Source organism: Takifugu rubripes, chromosome 5 (genome assembly GCF_901000725.2).
Source record: "Takifugu rubripes chromosome 5, fTakRub1.2, whole genome shotgun sequence".
In the NCBI taxonomy this organism is placed as follows: domain Eukaryota; kingdom Metazoa; phylum Chordata; class Actinopteri; order Tetraodontiformes; family Tetraodontidae; genus Takifugu; species Takifugu rubripes.
This window is the reverse complement of record NC_042289.1, coordinates 13776941-13796494: the sequence shown is the minus strand read 5'-3', so window position 1 is coordinate 13796494 and position 19554 is coordinate 13776941. Positions and strand designations below refer to the sequence as shown.

At 54.7% G+C, this 19554-nt stretch overlaps 2 protein-coding genes across 2 annotated transcripts; one reads left to right on the top strand and one right to left on the bottom strand.

Annotated features, from left to right (window-relative positions):
- The first annotated feature begins 1610 nt into the window (after window positions 1-1610).
- LOC101063573 (ras-associating and dilute domain-containing protein-like) lies at window positions 1611-11190 on the top strand. The gene is given in 18 exon segments (XM_011604334.2): window positions 1611-1963; window positions 2030-2146; window positions 2148-2176; window positions 2518-2841; window positions 3152-3387; window positions 4370-4698; window positions 5610-6287; window positions 6356-6393; window positions 6460-6629; window positions 6746-6858; window positions 7911-8130; window positions 8245-8417; window positions 8952-9096; window positions 9190-9356; window positions 9423-9750; window positions 10564-10697; window positions 10766-10905; window positions 10980-11190. Coding segments are annotated over 17 exon segments (3420 nt in total). The 5' UTR covers window positions 1611-1963; window positions 2030-2047; the 3' UTR covers window positions 11077-11190.
- Window positions 11191-13692: 2502 nt separating this feature from the next.
- Window positions 13693-16490, bottom strand: LOC115250025 (transcription factor 20-like). Its single transcript, XM_029836941.1, has 5 exons — window positions 15190-16490; window positions 15017-15110; window positions 14868-14917; window positions 14662-14714; window positions 13693-14547 (listed from the first exon to the last, which is right to left on the bottom strand). The coding sequence occupies exons 1-4, from the start codon at window positions 16018-16020 to the stop codon at window positions 14691-14693; spliced, it is 999 nt and encodes a 332-aa protein (XP_029692801.1). The 5' UTR covers window positions 16021-16490; the 3' UTR covers window positions 13693-14547; window positions 14662-14690.
- Between the last annotated feature and the right edge of the window lie 3064 nt (window positions 16491-19554).

Genomic DNA, 19554 nt, shown 5'->3' with positions numbered 1-19554 from the left:
GACCGGCTGAGCCTGAGTGTCGAGGCCGAAGATCAGCGCCGACTGTCGGCCTCAGATCCTCCGCCGCTCCGCTGCTGGTGACGATACCACCGAAGCACCGGTCAGTGATTACCTATATCCTTCCGCCATGCAAAATAGACCTCCCCCAACACACACACACACACACACACACACACACACACACACATACACTCACACACAAAATTAAGCACTAATTTGTTTATATTTTACTATGTGTTTATTTTTACAAACCAAAAGTTGTAACAGGAAGTCAGCTTCATATTTAAATTAGTTTATTTCACCAACACTGTTTTCTGTCTCTCAGGGTCTCATTAATTAACCCTGCATCATTTAGACACACGAGATAGAAATTTGGTCTTTAAACTGCTTATTTGATCTTTTTTTGTATTGTGAAAATTTTAATTCATAAGTAACCCCAGTTTACTTTAAACTCTCTAAACTTTATTAATTGACTTTATTGATTAAAGATAATTTAGCTTGGCTTAGCTTAGCATGGTGACAGATGTCTGAGCATCTACAAACACTCACATTAACTTATTTTTAAATGATTCATTTTGTTCATAGAGATTATCAGTTAAAGGTAAACTTTGCTCTTAGAGATGTTAGATAATAAAATTCAGACAGAGTCTAAGTGTAGATCTTTGTCGCTTTTCCGTAAGTGAGTCTTTATCAGAGGAAGCTTTAATCAGATGGATTCATCACTGTTCATGTAGCGCTGCTGAGCGCTAACGCCTGATAAATATTAGAATAATGAAGACTTCACATGCTCAAACTCACAGGAAAATGTTGAATCTGAAGCCTTTTAATAGTTATGACCACATATTTGTTTAGAGAAACATAAAGATTCACACAGTTGGAGACTTGTGTACCTCTTCCTGGGTATTGAGGTGAAGGTTGTGTTTTGTGGTGCAGCTGAAGCTCCTGCGTCTCCTCAGAAACTCAACCGTGTGACCTGATTCTGCTGCTGCAGCTGCAGGTGACGCTCCACATCCGCCTCCGACATGCTCGCTGCAGCCTGCACGACCTGCCTGAAACACCCTCTGCAGCAACACAAGAATGAAGCAACCTGCAACGACATTCTCTAGTGACAATGACAGCTTCATATGTAGAACAAAGAGTTTAAATAAAAAGTATTTAAAGAGACTTTTGTCATCAAATTAGATGCATACATTTAAACCTGTGAGTTTTGTCAAAGTTAACTGTTTAAAAACATCGTTTAAAGTTTTTGGGGACTCAACAGTCTGAATAAATGACAGAATATATGGCGAGAACCAGAAAGGTCACTCATGACTTCACAAGATTTGTTGCAGCTCGTCATTGTGATCAGTAGGGGGCGCAATGCGCGTAGATATGGATAATAAACGGGCCACAGGCGGGGGCCACAGTCCACAGGCGGGGGCCACTGGCAGGGGCCACAGGCGGGGGCCACAGGCGGGGGCCACTGGCGGGTCCGTTAAACGTTTCGCTGCTATACTCCGCTCATCCGCCAGGGGGCGGGCAGAAACCGGTCACTGCGTTGCCACGCCCCTCCGCTCTGACGTCAGCAGCAGGTTGCTCCCCGCCTCGCGCTCTCGGGCGGTCCAAAGTGATCGAGCCTCCCGGCGGACTCCGGGTCATCATGGACCGGTTCGGCTCCCGCTCTCCCCGTCACTGCCGGACCAACCGTGCGAGGAGCATTTTCTGTCTTTCCCGCTTCACCTTGGATTTTCTCTGCCTGAAAAGTGATTTTATTTGGAACTTTTTAGTTCTTCCCCTCGTTTTATTTCAATTTGCGATGGAATGTAATTAAAGTCCAGCTGTTATTGGATGTGACCGCGTCCCTTCGTCCCGTGGAGCCAGTTTGTCCCGTGGAGCCAGGTTGTCCCGTGGAGCCAGGTTGTCCCGTGGATCCAGGTTGTCCCGTGGATCCAGAGGTCTGAGTGGAGCAGCAGCTCAGCTGACTGTAAGAGTCCCGTTATGTTCCAGCTCCTGTTAGCTACGATGCTAATTATGGCTGTGTTGCGTTCAGGTGATCGAAAAATCCAGGATGATCTCAGAGGATCGAAGCGGCCAGAGTCAGAAACAAAGCCTCAACTTCCCTGCGGGTTTTATCATCCGCTCACCCAAGAAGAGACTGGGAAAACTAGGGCCGGAAGCCCAGCAATGGCTCTCTCCAGTAAGTCTAAATGGTTTTTCCACCACAATCTGACATTTGTTTTTAAATGGGCCACGTGGTCGCGTCATGTTTGGGAGCAGATCGATCAGTCATCAATAGGCTCCCACTGTTTGATCAAACTGTTCCTCTTCTCTCAATGAAACATTTAATTGCGTCTCTATGGCTTAAGTGGTGATTGATTGATGAGGTTTTTCTAACAACCTCCTTTATTCTACTGTTAAACAAAATCGGTCTGCTGAGCCCTTCCTGGTGTTTATGGCGACCCGTGATGGTTGATCCATCAGTGGCGGTTCTGATGGGTCGTGTGTTCCGGTCACCTGAACCCGTCTCTGTCTTCTCAGGTCGACCCACTCCGACAGCACCGTCCGCTCCTCAGACGGCGTTTGTGTCCGGCAGCCGGCCAAGAGCAAAATCCGCCGCCACAATAACAGATTTTCCAGTGTTTTCAACCAAAGCCCCAACCTGCGGGACAGTGGGGGGCGGGGCCGGGCCATGTCAGGTGACCTGCGGACCACAGACGACCCTGCCGAGCTGTCCAGTCAGATGTCGGTACCGGGCGTCCTGAAGATCTTCGGCAGTGACATCTGTGAGGGAACGAACTACAAGAGCGTGCTCGCCACCACGCAGTCCAGCGCCAAAGAGCTGGTGCGGGAGGCCCTGGAGAGGTGAGCGGCGTCCACGTGACAGCGTCTGATGGGTGTCACTGAAACACAGCAACACTTCCCGTCTCATTTCCAAATTAAAAGCATTCTGGTGTTGGTCTGCCACATCTCAACACGCCCATATTTGCTCGAAAAGCTAATTTCTCTTGTTTGAACGCAACACTGCCCCCGTGTTCACCTGCGGTACTGCAGGTAGAGGCTGTAAACTGTAGGAACATGGTTTTATTGCCCCTGGCAGCATCAGGCCTCAGGGGCAGCTGGCCGTTGTGCGTCTGGGTGTCCTCTTGTGATAACGGCGTCTTCGGCTGTTCAGATACTGCCTGGAGAAAGAAGACGCCAGCGACTACGCTCTCTGCGATGTCATCGGCCAGACGGGCGTGGACAACCTGTGGAGGAGGGAGTGCTTCCGTGTGGTGGCCGACCACGAGAAGCCCCTGGTGCTGCAGTCCCTGTGGAAGCCCAAAGACGGCTTTTCCCGCCGCTTTGAAATCCAGCTGCGAGCCAGCATAGAGGAGCAGAGTTTACGGGAGCAAGACACGGTCACAGCAGGTGCGTTCCCGCCGCCACGCCCCCTTCCTGCCTGGGTCGTCAATCACAGGGCCCCAGGGCGGAGCCATGGCCGGTCATTATCCTCCGGTGATTGGCAGCTTATTGTGCAGCTTATCGGCGGCTGAGGCAGCGAGACGGCAGCGTGTGAGAGGTCAGGAGCCAACAAAAGCTTCAGCCAGGGGCACAGGAGGTCATCGCAGCCACACTCTTATCTCTGCTTTGTTGTGGGGGCCCATTAAAGGCCCCGAGAACCACGGAGGTTCCCCGTGGCTCCTCCCTCGCCGCTGCGCTGCTCGTCCTGCTGCCCGTTGACTTTGGCTTCTGGCTGTTGTTTCTGTACTAAAAAAACCTCTAAAAATATCCCTGAACATCATTTGGTTGGTTGTTTACTTTTTTATTCTATCCCTGGTATATTGTAATTGTGTGTCATCAGAATAATGACCATAGTAACCATGGTAACGGTAGTGATCTGAGCTAGTGAGAGTGTAGCGTAGCTGTAAACAAAAGGGGCCCTAGAATGGAACCCTGGGGGACTCCACATGTCATTACCATCTGCTGTGATGTGTAATTACTGAGTGATGCAACATCTTCAAAGAAGGGTTTAAAGTAGATTACCACTGTGTGTGTGTGTGTGTGTGTGTGTGTGTGTGTGTGTGTGTGTGTTTAGGCGTGTGCGCATCAGATTAAGCTAATTCTGAGACTTAATCTCTGTTGCTCTGACTGAACCCTCCAGGACGTTGTTGCCACGTGAAGCATCCTAAACGGGCCTCCGGCCTGGAACAGAGGTGGTTCCGTCTCAGAACCCCGGTGCTCAACGTAGCCTCGTCTGTCGGGCTGCAGCCTGTCTGGCTCTGGGGAAGGGGGGGGGGGGGGGGGGGGGGGTTGAGGGTTCCACAACCCAAAATGTTAATGTTAAATCACCTGAGCTTCATCAGCAGAGGTCCGTGTCCGTGGTAACGAGCGCCGCCGTCTGCTCCGCCAGGCATCAACGCTCAGGCGCGAAAGCTGCAGAAGAGCCGCTCCAGAGTGGCCTCGCTGTTTGTGGAGGCCAGCAGCGATGCCGAGGAGGCCCTGAGCATCTGGAGGAGCCTGAGCGAGATGGATCTGATGACCATGGCCAAGGAGGCGGGTCGGACCCAGCACGGCGCCCTGAGGGAGGACCCCGAGGCCGAGGCCGACAAAGAGGCGCTGCAGCTCGGCGCGGAGAAGGAGGAGACGGAGAGCAGCGACGACAACACCACCCAGTTCTCCATCCACCCTCCCTTCGACTTCCCCTACTTCCTGCTCCTGCAGGGCTACAACCACCGCCAGGTGAGGGGGAAGTGGGAGGAGCCACACTAATGACCGCAGCTGATACAGGATGCAATGTTCAACAACTGAATTGGTACTCTGGAATATTCACAGGAAGGAAGTTTCATTTACCATAAAAATACCTGGTTGAAACTTAAAATTTCAGTCATTTTGTAGAAAACCTGAAATCCCAGAATTCCTTTCTTAACCCCAGAAGCGATGAAAGCCAGAATTCTACAGCTGGTGAAGGTGACCTCCATTGGTGGGATGGAGGAAGATCCTTAAGATCATCCAGAGGATCCCTGCAGGTTCCTCAGAGCAGCACCCAGGTGGTTGGTTCTGATCCAGACAGAAGGGGCAGTGAGTGTAACCCAGTGAGGAGGGTAACTGTGCTGTGCCCTCCCAGCATTAGCAGCCGGTCCTGAACTCCACCTGCTGCCGGTTCTGTCAGATAGCAGGGATTAGCCCGGCCCAGTGTTTGTCCACGCTGCAGGAGAGGTGCTGACCCGGCAGAACGCTTTATGTTCTCCGTCCGTTCTCCCGCCGACCTCCACCAGCTTTACTCACAACACTATCAGCAGAACTCTAGATCCGGTTTATCTCCGTCTCCTCGTGTTGGTGTTTATCAGATGGGTTCAACAAAGCTGCGAGGTTCTGGACAGACCCGCTCCGCTCGGGCCGGTGTCCTGATCCTTTCCATTCCTGTCGGTCCCGTCTGATCCGATGAGGCTGCAGATAATCTACTAAAAGCATTAATGGGAGTGGGCAGTTGGACGGTTCTGGTTCAGGTTTAAAACAGGTGGCAGCAGTTAGCATGCTAACCAGCTAGCCTCCCCACTCCTCGTTAACGTCACCTTTCATTACTTTACTCACCAAACATTTGGAACATTTTCCACGAGGTGAAGTGGTTCACGTCCCTGGGGTCTTTCCAGGATTTCGTCATCTACCTGATGAGCGGGACGTCCACCATCTTTGGCCGCTGCAGAGAACACTGTCACGGGGAGGACGAGGACAGGCTGAAGGTGGACATCCTTCTGTACGCCCCCGATGTTCTGCCGCAGCACTGCTGCATCAGACGCTTGGACAACGTCCAGTCCCCCTCAGGGGACCACAGAAAGACCGTGACCATGTTGAAGCCCCTTCATGGCGCTCCCGTCACCAGAAATGGGTTTAACCTCCAGGAGGAGGTGGAACTGAACCCCGGGGACCTGGTAGGTTTGGGGAACCACTACCTGTTCATGTTCAAGGATCCGACCAGCTCCTCAGGGTGGCTCCAGACTCCCCCCTGGATGACCAGACTCTGTCCAAACACCAAAGCGTGTTTAGCGTGCGGCTCCACCGTGGCGGAGAAAAGGTTGTGGCGAAAGCCTTTCGTGCCACCCTGGAGGGACGTTAAAGGCGCCGAGGTGCTGCTGAGCTACGAGCTGGAGCAGGAGGACAGGGTCCTGCAGGAGATTCTGACATCTTTGGACCCCAGTGGAGATGAGCCAAAGTTGACGCCGGCTTTCCTGCTGATTCTGTGCATCCAGCACTCGGCCGCCACCTTCCAGCTGACCCAGTTCAGGCAGCTGCTGCTCCGGATTGCCAGCCAGATCCAGCTGATCACATGGGTAAGAATGCCCCCCCCTCCAGTGTCTGGTTGGTCCCAGTGTAATAATCTGTGTTCTCCCTCCTTCAGGAGAAGACCAAAGAACTGGCAGCGATCCAGCCAGAAATGTAAGCCCGTCAGCACAAATGTCACCAGAACATTGGAGGTGTTCTCATTCCTCTGTTGCCTCTCAGGACTTCTGGGCCGGAGCAGCCCGGCCTCCTTCAGGTGCTCACCATGAACCAGCTGCTCCCGGGTCTGAAGCCTCTGTTCATGTGGATGGCCAACTCCATCGAGCTGCTGCACTTCATCCAGCACGACGTCCCTCAGCTGCTGCCCTACAGGGGGCACCAGGAGGGCCAAGGTGGGCCGAAGGTCCTCGCAGCCGCCACACCTGCAGCGGGCTGTTATAACGTGTGTGTGTGTGTGTGTGTGTGTGTGTGTGTGTGTGTGTGTGTGTGTGTGTGTGTGTGTTCTCAGGCCTGCTGGGCTCGGAGATGTTGTCCACGCAGACAGCCTGTGAGGAAGCCATGACGGTCCTGGAGGAAGTCATCATGTTCACCTTCCAGCAGTCTGTCTACTACCTGACAAAGGTCGGCAGCTCAAACCCAAACCCACATTTCAGAACCTTCTGAGCCGAGCTGGCTCACACGAGAAACAGGAAGTTCAGCCTGTGGAAACACCAGGCTGTGTTTAGATTGAGCCGGTTCCAGGCAGAACACACAATAACTGCTGGAAAGGGCGACTCAGCCAGGAAGAGCCTGTGAGATAGTCAGATCAGCAGGAAAAACAACTGCTGTGATGGGGGACTCCTACACACCACGTAGAGGTCTAGAGAAGTCCGGCTGCAGCCCCCCTGGTGGCAGGTCAGACCTTCTGGCTCCTACTGAATCATCCCAGTCAGAAGTGTAGAAAGATACTGGCTGCAGTCATCTGGGTGGAGCTCCGAACAGAACCACCCTGAAGCAGAACCCGCTGAAGCAGAACCCCCTGAAACAGAACCCCCTGAAGCAGAACCACCCTGAAGCAGAACCTCCTGAAGCAGAACCACCCTGAAGCAGAACCCCCTGAAGCAGAACCACCCTGAAGCAGAACCTCCTGAAGCAGAACCACCCTGAAGCAGAACCTCCTGAAGCAGAACCACCCTGAACACTCATGTCAAAGGAAGAGAGGGAAGGAAGCAGGACCACGTGTTTCCGCCTCTCCCTTTCCTCTCAACCCTGCTGACACCTCATGTTGGAGTGTTTGCTCTGGGGGGGGGTTCTTCATTGTGGGGGGGGGTCCCAGGTTGGCTGACATCAGCTTCTGGCCCGATTCCAAAACCATGAAGAGTTTTGGTTTGTCTGGCGGAGGTTCAGCTGTGACCTGCGTCCTGGAGAAACACCCTCAGCACAGGAAGTCAGGCCTGAATGCCCTGTTCATTTCCTGTTCCAGTCCCGTCTCCATGGAAACACACTGGTGCCTTAAATAAACGTCTGACCTGCCGTCATGAGTCAGCTTGAGGGCGGCGCCGTCGCCATGGCGTTGGCAGTAACACCCCTGTGGACGTGTTGTAGGACACGAGCCTTAACGTAGCTTTTACAGCAGAGTGGAGAGATGAAAGGGTTCATCTCCAACCTTTGACCTTTGACCTCTGTCTCCTCAGAGCATGTACCCGGCGCTGCCTGGGCTGCTGGAGGGGAACCCCTTCTCAGAGGGGGGGCAGCTGCGGCTGCCCGATGGGCTCGGCAGCATCCTGGAGGTGCTGAAGGAGACCTTGAAACTCTCCAAGGCCTTCCAGGTGCACCCGGACATCTCGCTGCAGCTCTGTGCGTATCTGTTCTTCTTCATCAACGCGTCCATGTTCAACGCCCTCATGGAGAGAGGTGATTAATGTCTCCCGAGTCGTTAACGTTGCCATTTGTTCGCCGGTGCTGTTAATAGTAGCATGCTAACATTAGCATCCTTACCTTTCCTTTCCACTCGGACACCTTCTGCAGGTTCTGTGGGGGGGTTCTACCAGTGGTCGCGGGGGGTCCAGATCCGGGCTAACCTGGACCTGATGATGGACTGGTTCCAGAGCATCGGTCTGGGCGAGCTGGCCACCCAATTCTTCCAGAAGCTGTCTGCTGCCGTTAATCTGCTGGCCACGCCCAAAGAAACCCTCCTGCAGGTCAGAGGTCGTCTCTCACTCCGACACCCACAGCTGAGGGTCGATTCACCTGGAAACATGTTCAGGAAGTGATGTCATCATGTGCAACATTGAGGGCGGGGGCTTGTTTATGCCCAGCCTGAGGTCAGAGGTCAGCTGTTGAGGCGTCAACGCCACAGGAAACATCCGAGCCGACTGATTGGCCCAGTCGTGTCATGGTGGTTTGGTGCCCTGTGTCCGGACCTCTGAGGTCACACTGGTCGTTATTTATGGATGTTTACAGACGTGGAAAGGTTGCGAAGGACGGTTGTGGGATGTGGTTCTGGAACCAAACCCAGACACAACAAACCCGTCCAGTTAAAGCTGGGTCAGAAGAACAACAGAATCACCTTTTATGGAATTGCAGCCGTGATATTTACATCACTATCTATGGAAGCTCATTAGGGACAATCTTGGTAATCGCTCAAATGTGTCCTGGACGTGGACGCAGCGCTGGTCCCATTAGTCAGGCGGAGCTGAGCATGATGGGAACTCTGGTGTCTCTCCTCCGTCCAGGCCTCGTGGACGTCTCTCAGGGGGGAGTTTTCAGCCTTGAACCCGGCTCAGCTTCATCACATCCTGAGAGAATACGGCTCCAGTAAGTCCTGTCCCAGTGGGTGGACGCCGGCGCCCGCTGATGCAGAGGACGCCGTCAGGACAGGTGAGGGTGTGGCGTCCCGTGCACGCACACACACACAGGCGCAGCAGGACTGCCTCCTTCAGGTCCAGGTTTTAACGCCCCCCCCCCCTGCAGGAGACATCTTGGAGAGCTTTGACCGCCATCCGCCGCTCATCCTGCCCAGCAGCAGCTTTCAGCTGGAGCTGGGCAACGCCACCGTGGAACCCGCTCTGTTCCAGCAGCTCCGCCATCTGCAGGCGTGGGTACGGCGCCTGCCCCCCAGGGAGGGGGGGCGTGGGCAGGTAACGGGCTCAGCTGTGTTCAGGAAGTGTGTCAACATCTGGTACTGATGGACTTTATACCTGCAGACTGCAGACAGCCAGACCGCGACCTCCGCCTCCACCCAGGTGGTCTCCGACTCAGTTTTCTGCCCGTCCCCTGAGGTGGGTCGGGACCGTGAGGCCTGCTCAGACGTGGTTCAGGCCCGAGGCTCAGACCTGAGCGGCTGCGAGGCGGTTCTGACGCAGAAGCTGAAGAGTCTGGAGCTGCAGAACACCCTCCCTGGCCAGGCGGGCCTGGTCCCTCACAAAAGCCTGGCGCTGGATCCTTCCTGCCTGCTGACTCCGCCCAACACGCCGCAGGGCGGCGAGCTGGCCGAGGCCGACATGAGGGAGGGAGCGCGGCCACAACACAAAGGTACCAACAGTCAGATGATCAGAACCTGAGTCCAGTCAGAACCTGTTCGGTTGTTTTCAAAGGTTCTGGGCCTCCTCTCTGGTCCCTGGGCGCATGCTAGTAACCTGGTTACCATGGCAACCAGGACACAGATCTGATCGATAACAGTGCAGAGGTCAGGTGGATCCAGGAGGGCCCAGATGCTGAACGGACCCCCTCCTGAAGGGCTTTAGCTGCGGGATTTGCTGGATCCGCCCTCCCATTGGTCCCTGTGATCCCATTGGGCTGTGATCTCCCCCTTCGGGAGGTGGTTTTGCTTTGAGGATTACGGAGGAACCGAACCATCCGGCAGCACGTTCATCTGTGAATCTGAACACACACCAGGCCAAAGTGCCCAGAATTGTCCAGTTTTCCTGCCTACACAGAGCAGGAAGTGTTTGATTTTCCACCTCCCGTGGCTCAGAGCCGCTCGCTAACAGCTAGCGTTATTTGGATAGCTGCTAATCCTTTAATCTGACGGCGAGGTGGTGATGTCAGGAGGGAAAAGAACAGCCTCCAGTCCATCATGGGAATTTACAGCTGGGTTGGTGTGTGGAATCTTAATGGGCAGCAGCATTGTTCAGGCCAGCGGCATGCTGGGAAGTCCCTGTCACAACAACACATCATGCTAACCCAAATTAGCCACCAGCTAATCAGATTGATTATCAGATGATTCTCTTCCTTACAAAAGGAAAAAGACGTTAATGATATCACGTTGATCACCAGGACTTCAGATCAGCTGAGCTGATCCTGGACCAGATCCAGTCATGACTTCCTGTTTTTCTGTTTTTACAGTCAGGGGCTTTGCTGAGTGGAAGAAAGAGAGAGGGGAGGTCAGAGATGATGAAGAGGAGGACGACCAGGAGGTGTTCACCGTGGAGCTCCACAGGGGCCCTCACGGGCTTGGCCTGGCCCTCGTGGACGGGATGGTGAGACCTTTACAGCTCCTCCAGATGCTAATGTGGCTGAAGATCTTCATCTTCTCTCTCACCCTCAGAAAACTCAGCTGCAGATGAGCGGCGTTTACGTCAAGTCGGTGGTTCCTGGTTCTCCTGCAGCTCAGTGTCAGAGGCTGAGGACGGGTGACCGGATCCTGGCTGTCAACGGTGCCAGCCTGGTGGGTCTGGAGTACCACGTGTGAGTACCTGTGCACGTCCAGGGTCAGAGTCCCGCACATCTGGAGGTCACAGCGTTGTCTGCTTCTGTCTCAGGGGTCGAGAGCTGATTCGGTCTTCGGGAGATTCTCTCCGTCTGCTGGTGGCCAAGATCGAGCCGAACCTCAGCGGCAAGTCCTCCACAGCGTGCTGAGGGCGGAGCTGAGAGAACGGACCGGTGGGGGCGGAGCTGAGAGAACGGACCGGTGGGGGCGGAGCTGAGAGAACGGAGCTGTGGGGGCAGAGCTGAGAGAACGGACGGGTTGGGGGCGGAGCTGAGAGAACGGACCGGTGGGGGCGGAGCTGAGAGAACGGAACTGTTGGAGGCGGAGCTGAGAGAACGGACCGGTGGGGGCGGAGCTGAGAGAACGGAACTGTGGGGGCGGAGCTGAGAGAATGGACCAGTGGGGGCGGAGCTGAGAGAACGGAGCTGTGGGGGCAGAGCTGAGAGAACGGAACTGTTGGAGGTGGAGCTGAGAGAACGGACCAGTGGGGGCGGAGCTGAGAGAACGGAGCGGTGGGGGTGGAGCTGAGAGAACGGAGCTGTGGGGGCAGAGCTGAGAGAACGGAACTGTTGGAGGTGGAGCTGAGAGAACGGAGCGGTGGGGGCGGAGCTGAGAGAACGGAGCTGTGGGGGCAGAGCTGAGAGAACGGAACTGTTGGAGGTGGAGCTGAGAGAACGGAGCGGTGGGGGTGGAGCTGAGAGAACGGAGCTGTGGGGGCAGAGCTGAGAGAACGGAGCTGTGGGGGCAGAGCTGAGAGAACGGAACTGGTTGGAGGTGGAGCCTGAGAGAACTGACCGTGTGGGGCGGAGCTGAGAGAACGGAACTGTTGGAGGCGGAGCTGAGAGACGGACCGGTGGGGGCGGAGCTGAGAGAACGGAGCTGTGGGTGCGGAGCTAGAGAACGTAAGGTGGGGCGGAGCTGAGAGAACGGAGCTTGGGGCCGGAGCTGAGAGAATGACCGTGGGGCGAGCTGAGAGAACGGACCTGTTGGGGGCCTGGAGCCAGAGAACGGAGCTGTGGGGGCGGAGCTGAGAGAACGGAGTTGGGGCGGAGCTGAGAGAACGGACCTGTGGGGGCGGAGCCGAGAGAACGGAGCTGTGGGGGCGGAGCTGAGAGAACGGAACTGTTGGGGCGGAGCTGAGAGAACGGAGCTGTGGGGGCTGAGCTGAGAGAACGGAGCTGTGGGGGCGGAGCTGAGAGAACGGAACCGGTGGGGGCGGAGCCGAGAGAACGGAGCTGTGGGGGCGGAGCTGAGAGAACGGACCGGTGGGGGCGGAGCTGAGAGAACGGAGCTGTGGGGGCGGAGCTGAGAGAACGGAACTGTTGGGGCGGAGCTGAGAGAACGGAGCTGTGGGGGCGGAGCTGAGAGAACGGACTGGTGGGGGCGGAGCTGAGAGAACGGACTGGTGGGGGCGGAGCTAAGAGAACAGAACTGTTGGGGGCGGAGCTGAGAGAATGGACCGGTGGGGGCGGGGCATTGAGGGCAGTGTTGTCAAGGTGCAGCTCTGTGGGCGGAGCCGTAAAGGTGGTGCGTTCACGTGCATGGACAGGACGTTCCCAGCGAAGTGGGCCAGACTCTCAGCTGCTGCAGAGACGATCGATCCAGGCAGCCGACTGGTTCAGAACCTCCAAACTGACTCTGAAACCTGGAGGTGAGGAACAGAACTGGAACAGAACTGGAACAGAACTGGAACAGAACCAGTCCAACAGTAAAACGTATATTTAAGGAAGAAACCTTTTACACTGTAAAAAATCCCTTCATATCTGTTAAATACTTCTTTATACAGCATCAAAACTACTTTTGCTCCAAATATTCCAGGTGAGATTCTTTCTGTCTTTTGTAAAATTCCAGAAAAGCGTAATAAAAACTTTCAGAATTCGTTGGCTGGGATGTTCCGAGGGAACTGGGAACTGTGTTTGTGAAACTGGGACTTCTGTCGTCCCCAGATTCACCACGGAGACCAAAGTTTGTCCTCCATCTTGGTTTCGAGGTGATCTGATGGACGAGAAGTCCAGAACACAGAACCGGGTCGATCAGAGGTTCAAACTGGGAGCAGCAGCCGTGTCCGTGTGGGCTCAGCCAGACAAGTCAGAACCGTGTTGGCAGGCTGCTGCTGCAGAGGGGCGGAGCTTGTTGGGTGTGGCGGCTGGATGGCGGCGCCGCACCACCGGCGGCTTTTTATAGCGACTGTGGTTCACAGCAGTCGGGCACTTTCCACCGAGTCCAACACAAACTGCACAGCTGAGTGTCTGCAGGGTGCACGCACACGTGCACGTGCACACGTCTGTAATTAGAGTTAAAACCAGCTGGAGCTGCTGCAGCTGATGATCAGAACCACTGATGGTGCTGCTAAACAAATGTGCACCCCCCCAGCAAAAGCCTGTCTGGGGGGACAGTGAAGTCCCCCGCCCCGTCCTGGCTCCCCCTCACCCCCCCGTCCTGGCTCCCCCTCGCCCCTCTCCCCCGTCCTGGCTCCCCCTCGCCCCTCTCCCCCGTCCTGGCTCCCCCTCGCCCCTCTCCCCCGTCCTGGCTCCCCCTCGCCCCCCCCCCCCCCCCCCCCCCCCCCCCCCGCCGTAGCCTGATGTGATGGACAGTCTTTCTACCCCTGAACGATCCCGCTGTCCAGCGCCGTCTGCTGGTGTTTGTCCAGTCGAGGACATGACGTCTTCTACAACAAACCACGCCTCTTTGTGGAGGCCACGCCCACCAGTGGATGTCACTGAAATGTTCTCACTTCCGGGTAAAGACGAGCTTCAGGTCTTTGCTGATGATTATGAGGCAACATTTATTTTTCATAGCAAAAATGAAATGGTTGAATTTGTTTGTGAACATAAACTGTTGACGCCGAAGGAAACCAGTGAAGGGAACTGGTGTCGGTGCAGGGGCCACCGGTGGTCCAGGGGCCCTGGTGGTCCCTGGTGGTCCAGGGGCCACCGGTGGTCCAGGGGCCCTGGTGGTCCAGGGGCCACCGGTGGTCCAGGGGCCACCGGTGGTCCAGGGGCCCTGGTGGTCCAGGGGCCACTGGTGGTCCAGGGGCCACCGGTGGTCCAGGGGCCACCGGTGGTCCAGGGGCCACTGGTGGTCCTTCACAATCAACTCAACCCACTTTAATGAGTTTATTCAACATAAAATATTCATGTTTGTCAGAACAGAAATAAAGTTACACAGTTTTATATATTACATCTTCTGTTTGAGTTGTAATTATCAGAAATCTTTACTGAATTAAAAAGAGTAAGTCTTCAAAAACATTTTGGCTGATCTAATTTAATCTAATCCTGCATTTCTTTGAGACTGAAAACAGAAACTGGTCCCAAAGTTCTTCAATAATCCAGAAATCAAGAAGAAATGTGTGACTTGAGCAGGATTATCCGTCTACATCTGTGCAAATTAATAAATAAAAGTACGAACAAACTGATTAAATCAAACTAAAATCTCAGCAGCGGCGAAAATAATGACAGAAAAAGAGAAAATATATCAGAAAAGATGAGCTGAACCCTAATTACAATTAAATGTGATGAGGCTCCACACACGCACACACACACACGCACGCACACACACACACACGTTAGTGTTAGAAAACTGCAGCGCTGAAGCCGTGAAGATGTCCGACCCTGAGGAGACTGAAAAACACAAAAGTTCGGCTGTTTTAGCTCGTTTCACTGGTTAGGGAGCTAGTTTTAGCTGGTTTTAGCTGGTTTTAGCTAGTTTTGACCAGATTAAAGACTTTTTTTTACCTTTCTTTCATCTATCAGATCTTCTTGTGTCATTTGCTCATCCACAGTTTCCTCTGTTAAGCACAAACACAAAGTTATATTTTGATCATAAAACCGTTAATATTGAATACCACTAAGAAGCAGGTGGTTTCCATGGAAACCAGGTTGGACTGACGGCTCACTAGCGACGCCTAGAGGACGCGCGGTCCATTACATCCCATCGTTACCTTGTGCTCTGAACATCGAACTGAGAAGTTGTCTTCATTCAACACACAACCTGAAAGACACACACGCACGCGCGCGCACGTGCACAGACACACATTTAAAACACAAAGGAGAGTAAATCAAGGCTCAGATGTGCACGTACGGGCGCTACCTGACTGGATGGCACATCTGTAGTGGAAACCTTTGGAGCAGGACTTCAGGAAACAGCCCATAATTGCACCGGTCTGCTGGCACACGGAGCACACCTGGAAGAGGTGACACAGGTGCCTGGCAGCAGGTGGCTGTAGCTCCTCCCCTTTTCCGTTGGGTTTCTGGGTCACTCACCGTTTCCCGAGCGAGCCGGGCCGCCTCCTCCAGCCCGTACAGCCTCCCCCTGACCAGGAAGACTCCGGCGGCCCAGATCCCGCAGTCTTCGTGGATCCAGCACTCCGGAGGCGCCTTTGGGAGAGAGCTGCAGTCGCCTCTGGTCGGACTTTCGACCACGGAATGGTTGCAGCCGGCGGCGCCGTCAGTCCAGCGGTTCTGCTGGTTCCCCGACGGGCCGGAGGGTCTGTAGGGGCCGTGGAGGTCGCCCAGGCCCATGGCGTTGGCCGTCTGTCCACAGAGGCAGCACAGCAGCGCCGCCTGACACTCGCCGTCCGAGGAGAAGCGGCACAGCTGGAAGCAGGACGTGTTGGGAACAAAGCCCGGGACGGAGTGTGGAACGGGCCGGCGCCGTCCCGGGCTGCTCCTCACGCTCTCCTGGTCCTCCTGGAAGTTGACGATGACGCACGCCGTCTTGTCCACGTGGACGAAGGGACAGAAGCCGCCAGCTTTCCTCTTCTTTTCCTCTTTGACTTCTGCGTATCTGAGTTTGATTTCCGGTTCTCTGGGACAGAACCCGGCCGACGGTCCCACCTGCAGGCGCCGTTTCCTTCTCCACCTGGCGGTCGGTTTCCTGTTCGCCGATGTTTTGCTGCGCCGCCGCTCCGGCGCCGCTCCTTTCCGCTTCTGGTCAGCGCCCGCTTTCCCTCCTTCCTCCTGCTGGTTCTGGCCACAGCTGACGGGTTCGGATCCTTCCCGCCACGGTTCTGATGCCGTTTGTGGCAGCTTCCTGTCCGTCTCCACGTGGACGCCAGACTCGTCGCCACGGTTTCTGCTGGCTCCGCCCAACATCCTCAGCTGCGCGGCGGGATCGTCCGACCCGGACAGCCTGGACTCGCCCTCAACGACGTCATCAGACTCGCAGCTTTCGTAGTAAATCCCGACGGCGTCGTTCTTGGCTCGCCGCTCCAGACGGTTCCGAGAGGTCCGGCGGACAAACGGAGGCGTTTCGGAGGCGGACCTCCTGATTCTGCTGCTGCGGCGCACTGCTGTGGGCGGAGCCTCCTCCTCATCGCTCCGCGGCGCGGCGCCTCTTAGCTTGTCGGGCGCGAGCGACACCTCGATAACGTCGCTGTCGTCGCTCGAAATGTCGACCGAAAAGTCCGGGCGGGTCTCGTAAACGGCGCCCAGCTCTGAGAGCAGGACCACGGGCCGGGCGCGGTGCAGGAGCACGTCCACCGAGCTGTCCGAGGACTCGTCCGAGTACGAGCTGTCCGGACTGGCGGAGCTCAGCGGGAGGGGGGCGGTAGCAGCCTGGACCGTCGTCCAGCGAGGACGCCACGGAGGACGCCACGGAGGGACGCCACGGGGGACGCCACGGGGGACGCCGCGGGGGACGCCGCGGGTCCAACAACCGTCCTGGATGAACGGGCTGCACAGCAGCGGCTCCTCTGTGGACGACACCAAGAAGATCACGTCAGAGTCGCTGTTCGCTCTCGTCTCCGCCGCTGCTTTCAGGAACTGGGCTGCCGGTTCTGCTGGGCCCGTAACAACCCTGGTGCCAGCGGCTGCCCTGGACCCTGCTGCGGTACAGGTGCTGGTCCTGTTCCGACAGTGGACGGGAGCCTGTTCGGGGGAGCAGCCGTGTGGACAGGGAGCCGTACGAGGAGGAGCTCCTGCACCGGAACGGGGAGCCGGACTCTGGCCCGCAGCCCACCTGCGGTCTGTGGTACCACTCCGGCTTCTTCGCCAGGTCCATGGAGTCGTTGTGGCCGCAGGTCCGAGAAGCAGCCGAGAAGTTCTGGGAGAGGTCAGCGCCCATGAGAGGTGGATCCAGAGAGGAAAGGTCCATCGATCCAAAAGAGAGGAACCATTCTGACCCGTCCTGGATGGTTCTCCTGCGGGCCCAGACGGCCTCGGCGCCGCCAAACTTCACCTTTTCTCTGAGAAGATGGTTTTGGGTGTTAGTCGCTTGAATAATCACACGTTTCCATCGCTCATCCTGTAAATATCAGCAAAAATCTCTTTCTCTGGTTTAGGAAACTGCAAATTGAGTTTTGTTACATTTGACACATTTAATAATTATTAATAATTATCACAACATTTATTGCGATCGTTCTTCCCGTCTAGATTCGTTCAATCTCAGGTCCAGTTTATTGACTCGTTATTTACCACAGAACCTACTAAAGTGCTCCACGAGTGTAGGGCGCTGATTACAACCTGATTTATTGATTATTAATGGTAAATGTTTGACATGTGACCGGAAACGGTGAGCGGCCTGTTGACAGATCGATAATTGATCGAGTACCGATCGATCTCACCCCTCAGCTGGGCCCCCTGGTCGACCTGGTTCTTGGTTAGTGGGCCGACCTGTCCCGGGTCCGCCACCACCATCATCATCGCCATCTTCATCATCATCATCGTCAGGGCTGGATGTAAACAACAGCAGCACGAGCTCATGCTAGCGGTTAGCCGCCGTTAGCCGGTTCGGTCCGCTCCACACGGGTCGCGCGTCGAAGCGGCGGCCGCAGGGGAACACATGAGTTCGGCGGCAGGTTTATTCCGACCGCCTGGTCCAAAGCTGCCGTTTGAAACTTGTCGTCACGGAAATCTTCATCCTTCTGCGTCAATCCGGGGCGGGAAGAGACACCGGAAGAGTTACAGAACCTTCAGAGTAAAAGCACCGGGTGAACTGACGCTAACGCAGCAACACGAAAGCGTTTTTATTAACTTAAATCTGTTGATCAGCGATGAGGCCGCGATTATATATGATTAACGCGGTTTACCCTTTAGCGACGTTGTAACCTTAAAACAAAATCTGATATACAATAATGATCCAATAAGTTTGTAGTTGCGGTATAAAAAGAAAGAGGGTCACTTCTAGCAGGGGTGTCGCCCCCTGGCGGCCGGCGGCAGCAGCGCAGCTCTCAACGCACCTTTGTTTTGAAGCTGCGGCCATTTTAAGAGATTCTTCCTGTTCTTTATTCACGTCAAGTTTAAACATTTTATGTAACAAAATAGAATAGCCGGGTTAATTTACAGCTCTATCCACATATTACAGTAAAATAAAAGTAAAGCAATGGTTACATTTTGCAGGAATAATAAAGGTAAAACCGTGAAATATTTGAAACCCTTTTTGTTTAAATGAAACGGAGCCACGCGGACTCTCGGTGACGACGCTTGTTGTCATGACGACATCTGCTGGAGCCAGCCGCTGTTTTCACCCTCAGGATGTTGAGTCCACTCAGAACCTGGATGGACGTCTTCATGACCTCTTCATGACCTTTACCTCGTCCTGTTGGTGAGAAACGAAAATAAGACTGACAATGGTCAAAATGTTGGTGGGATTCTTCGTTCTAATTCCAGCGGCAGGTTCAGCCGAGACTCACCTGTGCTGCCGTCAGTCTTTCAGAAGAAGCTGATCTAAATATATAAACATCATATGGATTAATTGATTAATTGAAAACAAGGTTTACTGAATCATAGCTGCGATTACCAACTATGACACCACGGGGGCGCCAGGAGCGCGCAAGAAGTCAAAGGGTTTAGAACAAAATGTCTCCTTTAACTTTCGTGTGTTTGAAGGTTCAGCACTGAATCAGCTGCTGCTCCCGACCCTCCTCCAGCTGGAACAGAACCAGATCCTGAGTCCAGGCCCGGGGGCCTCGGCCCAGATGGGAGCTCCACCGAGCTGGACAGGAGGACCAGGATTAAACCAGCTTCTTATTGGTGTCTCCTGTGTTCTGTTCCTACCTGCATGGCAACAGGATCCACTCCGCGGTTTTGTTCTGGTTCAGTTTGTTGGTTCTCAGGGAGACGGCGAGGGGAACGTTCCTCCTGTCATGGATGTCAGCCCAGACGGCTGCCGTCTTCACACCCCACCCTCTGATGGGGTCTCCCGCCATGCACGGGTCCGGCAACCTTCTTCTGGCCCGTCCTCGGTCCTGTGAGGGTCCAGGCAGATGTTGGCGCTCCCCTGAGGTAACGGGCTCGGCGGCACGATGAAGAAAAGACGCTGCCAATTCTGTGACAGACAGAAACCCGGAGGGGCTCAGCAGGCCCGAGAGTTCCTCAGGAGTGACCTTTGACCTCTGGCGTCAGGCTTGGCCTCCGGTCGTGGGGAGGTTAGCGGTTAGCATCTGATGAGCCCCAACAAGTTTATGCCTCTCAGATTTAGTTTCCCGAGATGTTTTAATAGAGAAAAAAAATTTTCTAATATGAGAATTCAGTGATAAAACAATCAAACTTGTGCCAACAGTCGGATTGTAACAGTGTAAATGGAGGTTTGACGTTTCTGACATAAAGCTGCAGAAACACAAAGTTGGTGCCGTCGTTAAAAAGAGTTGAAAACAAGTTTGTAACCTAAAACGAGGAGATTAACTGAAG

Excerpts from the sequence above, each read along its gene's own strand:
- LOC115250025 (XM_029836941.1), bottom strand. The coding sequence starts at position 16,020 with ATGTTGGGCGGAGCCAGCAGAAACCGTGGCGACGAGTCTGGCGTCCAC. Across the intron at positions 15,111-15,189 it reads CCCGGCTCGCTCGGGAAACG|GTGTGCTCCGTGTGCCAGCA; the intron begins GTGAGTGACCCA and ends CACCTCTTCCAG. Across the intron at positions 14,918-15,016 it reads CAGATGTGCCATCCAGTCAG|GTTGTGTGTTGAATGAAGAC; the intron begins GTAGCGCCCGTA and ends TGTGTCTTTCAG.